This window comes from Phalaenopsis equestris, unplaced genomic scaffold, assembly GCF_001263595.1.
Source record: "Phalaenopsis equestris unplaced genomic scaffold, ASM126359v1 Scaffold000644, whole genome shotgun sequence".
NCBI classification, from domain to species: Eukaryota; Viridiplantae; Streptophyta; class Magnoliopsida; order Asparagales; family Orchidaceae; genus Phalaenopsis; species Phalaenopsis equestris.
In genome coordinates, this window is record NW_018165084.1 from 54,047 (window position 1) to 56,958 (window position 2,912).

Consider the following 2,912-nt stretch of genomic DNA (forward strand, 5'->3'; position numbering starts at 1 on the left):
ACTGAGTATAACGGGAGCATTCAGAAAAAGTAACACCAGGCTCACCTCTATAATGTTGAGCCTGAGCTTCATAGTAAGCTATCTCAAATTCAGATGCCTTTGTAGGTACTCACTATCATAATCATGTTTATGTTCTAATCCCCCAATTATTTCATTTATTTTCTCTATATTCATTCGCTACAAGGTTAACTCATTCATTAAATCTTTAAGGGTAGGGGAACTAGAGGAAGGAAGGTCATAACTAGTAGAGGGGATATCTCTACTAGTAGAATGTTCTTTACTCCTACTCCCAGATCTCCATCCTTCATGGCGTCTTTAAATTAGTTTTACTAATGGGTTTCATAGGGTAAACCCATAATTCATCATCTCCAGCTTCAACTCCAGAAAGTTGGCAAAGTGCATAAATGAGGCCAGGATGTCCCAAACCTCCACTTAATTCACTCCTTGTTGTGGTCAAAATATTCTTATAAATAATTCTCCCCACATTTATAGTCTGACTATTCTGAATACAGAAATTTAGAATAGCTCTATCTCTTGTTACCTCACTATGGTGATAGGTAGTTAACAGAGTAGAAGAAATAAAATAGTGTCACACTTTAGATGTGACATTCAACATAGAAGCAGAAAAATTTACCCGTTCTCGCTGTTTTATCTTCAATGTCCCTTTCCCATCAGTGAGAAAGTTAATGACATCGTTCAATGGGCCTTCCATTGTACTGAAGGTTTCATAATCGCAGATATAGGAGTCTGGGACTTCATAAAATGAGTTAATGCAGACAGCACTAAACTCAACAGAAAACCCTCTTACTCGAACGGTTTCGTCCTCAAAATAGAACACATTGGCATATAATTCTTTCACAACATTCACAACAGCCTTGTTGGTGGTATAACAGATATTTTCCCAGCTCTATTTGGTAATAACTCGTTTGACTTCTCCTTCCAGACTCTCAAAAACACGATCTTGTATACATTTCTTCCCTTGAAATATTGAAGTAAATCTCGACAGAGTCTTCGCATTGATGAAGACAGACTTGTCAAACTCAAGTCGCCTCTTTTATCGCTGAGCCATTTCAATCTAATCAAAATTATTAAAAAAAAATTCCGATAATGGCTTCCAAGTGTGATAAAACTAAGTTCCATGAATTTCTTCCAAATATTTTCTCCACATTCTCAATTTTTTTGGATCTCCTCAATGTGGAATAAATTCAAGGTGAAAATCAAATATTTTTAGTTTGGAGTGAAGCTCTTACCGAGAGTTGATAAAATCCGATGTCTAAACGCTTTGAATTAAATGCTTTGAAATCACCCCAAATCCAAGATCTTCATGCCCTAGATTGAAATTTTCATTTTTTAAGAGGAAAGGGATGATGAATAGTGGATGTTGACTGGTCAAAATCGCGGTTAAAAGTGTTTTTTTGGCATCTCACCGTCGATGGGGTCGTCAGCGCCATCGGCGAGCTCTATTGAATTAAATAGCCTAAGTCTCAAGAGAAATCCGCCGTCGGCGGCGTCGATGGCGCCGTGGGCGAGATGTTCAAAATTAGTTCAATTCTAGATTTTTGAGATTTCAATCAATTTCAAGCCTCGTTGACATCGTTCAATTATTCTAGACATAAATTTAAGTGCTTAAATGATGTACTAACACAAATAAACATTCACAACACAAAACATCACAATTATATATAAAATCCAATGGTTACAATACACGTTACACGACACACATAAGTTTGGTATTTTCTCAACCTTAATACATCAATTCAGCGTTGCAATCCAAGCCACAACACTCTAAACGTTGAAAACAAACATTTTATGCTCAATCTCAACTATACTGAGATCTAAAAGCAAAATTCAAAAGTAAAGCAAAGACATAAGTTCAAATCAAATCACACACATAGATATATAGGTAGTAAAGTAAATCTACTACTCCTCCGATTCAGTGCTTGTTTCTCTTCTGATATCGCCCATCGATTGAACATGAAAGAAGAGGTTATAGAAGGGTCGGTATGAGAATTCTTTATTAGAGTCCTCTTCTATAAATCTCATCTTTCTCATCAATCTTATCAAACTTCTTTCGATATGTCCAGAGTGATCAAAATGCTCTTTCATCCTCTAGTCTAGATGAACAAAAAAATCAGAGATATTGTAAATTACATTCATAATATTTTGTACCTCGTTCTCCAGTTTCTTGATTCTGTGCAGGATCACTGGTGTCTTGTCCGGAACTAGAGGCTGAATAGGAAGTGAATTCTGAGATGATTGATCCGTAATAATAGTCATATCATTCTCATCTTCATTGGTTGGGAACTTCTGGGTTGGGTCCAAAGGCTTCCAAAATAGAAGTGCATTTTCCTAATTCTCATAAGATACTTGGAACTGACTGCAGAGTAAGAAGATTGTTGAAGGATGTCCAAGCTCATAAGTTGATCCATGAATGATCAGGCCCAAAACAGACTTCACAATTATCGATCCAATATCAATCGATAGTCTCATCTGAATACAATAATTTGATGCAGTAATTCAGAATAGCACTTTCTTTAGAGACTTTATCGATCTTCATTGTTAGTAATAGTTTTGTAGAAATGAAGAAGTGTCAGTGTTTAAAAACGAAAACGGGTTTAGAAGTGTAGCAGAGAAACTAACATACCCGTTTTCTCTCATTTCCCAGTCTTCAGTCTCGTCCGTCAAAAATTGGTAGATCTCATTCATTAGATTTCTTGTCAGGACGAAGTTTGAATAATGGCATACAGGAATATTCTCGATCATATATAACTCATTAATCCATGCAGGAGTAAAATTTATCCATCTGCCTCGCACATAGACGACTCCCTGGTTGATTCCATGCAAATTAGCATAAAACTCCTTCACCATAGGAACGACTATGGCGGCAGTAGTGTAGCACAATACTTCCCATC

At 36.5% G+C, this 2,912-nt stretch overlaps 1 protein-coding gene across 1 annotated transcript in view; it reads right to left on the reverse strand.

Annotated features, from left to right (window-relative positions):
• Positions 1-712, reverse strand: part of LOC110030062 — a 35,929-nt gene extending 35,217 nt beyond the window's left edge. Inside the window, exons 1-2 of the mRNA XM_020732605.1 lie at positions 635-712; positions 3-97 (exon numbers count right to left, since the gene is read on the reverse strand). Coding sequence (XP_020588264.1) covers positions 3-97; positions 635-712 — 173 coding nt within the window. The remainder of the gene's footprint in view (positions 1-2; positions 98-634) is intronic.
• Positions 713-2,912: the final 2,200 nt, after the last annotated feature.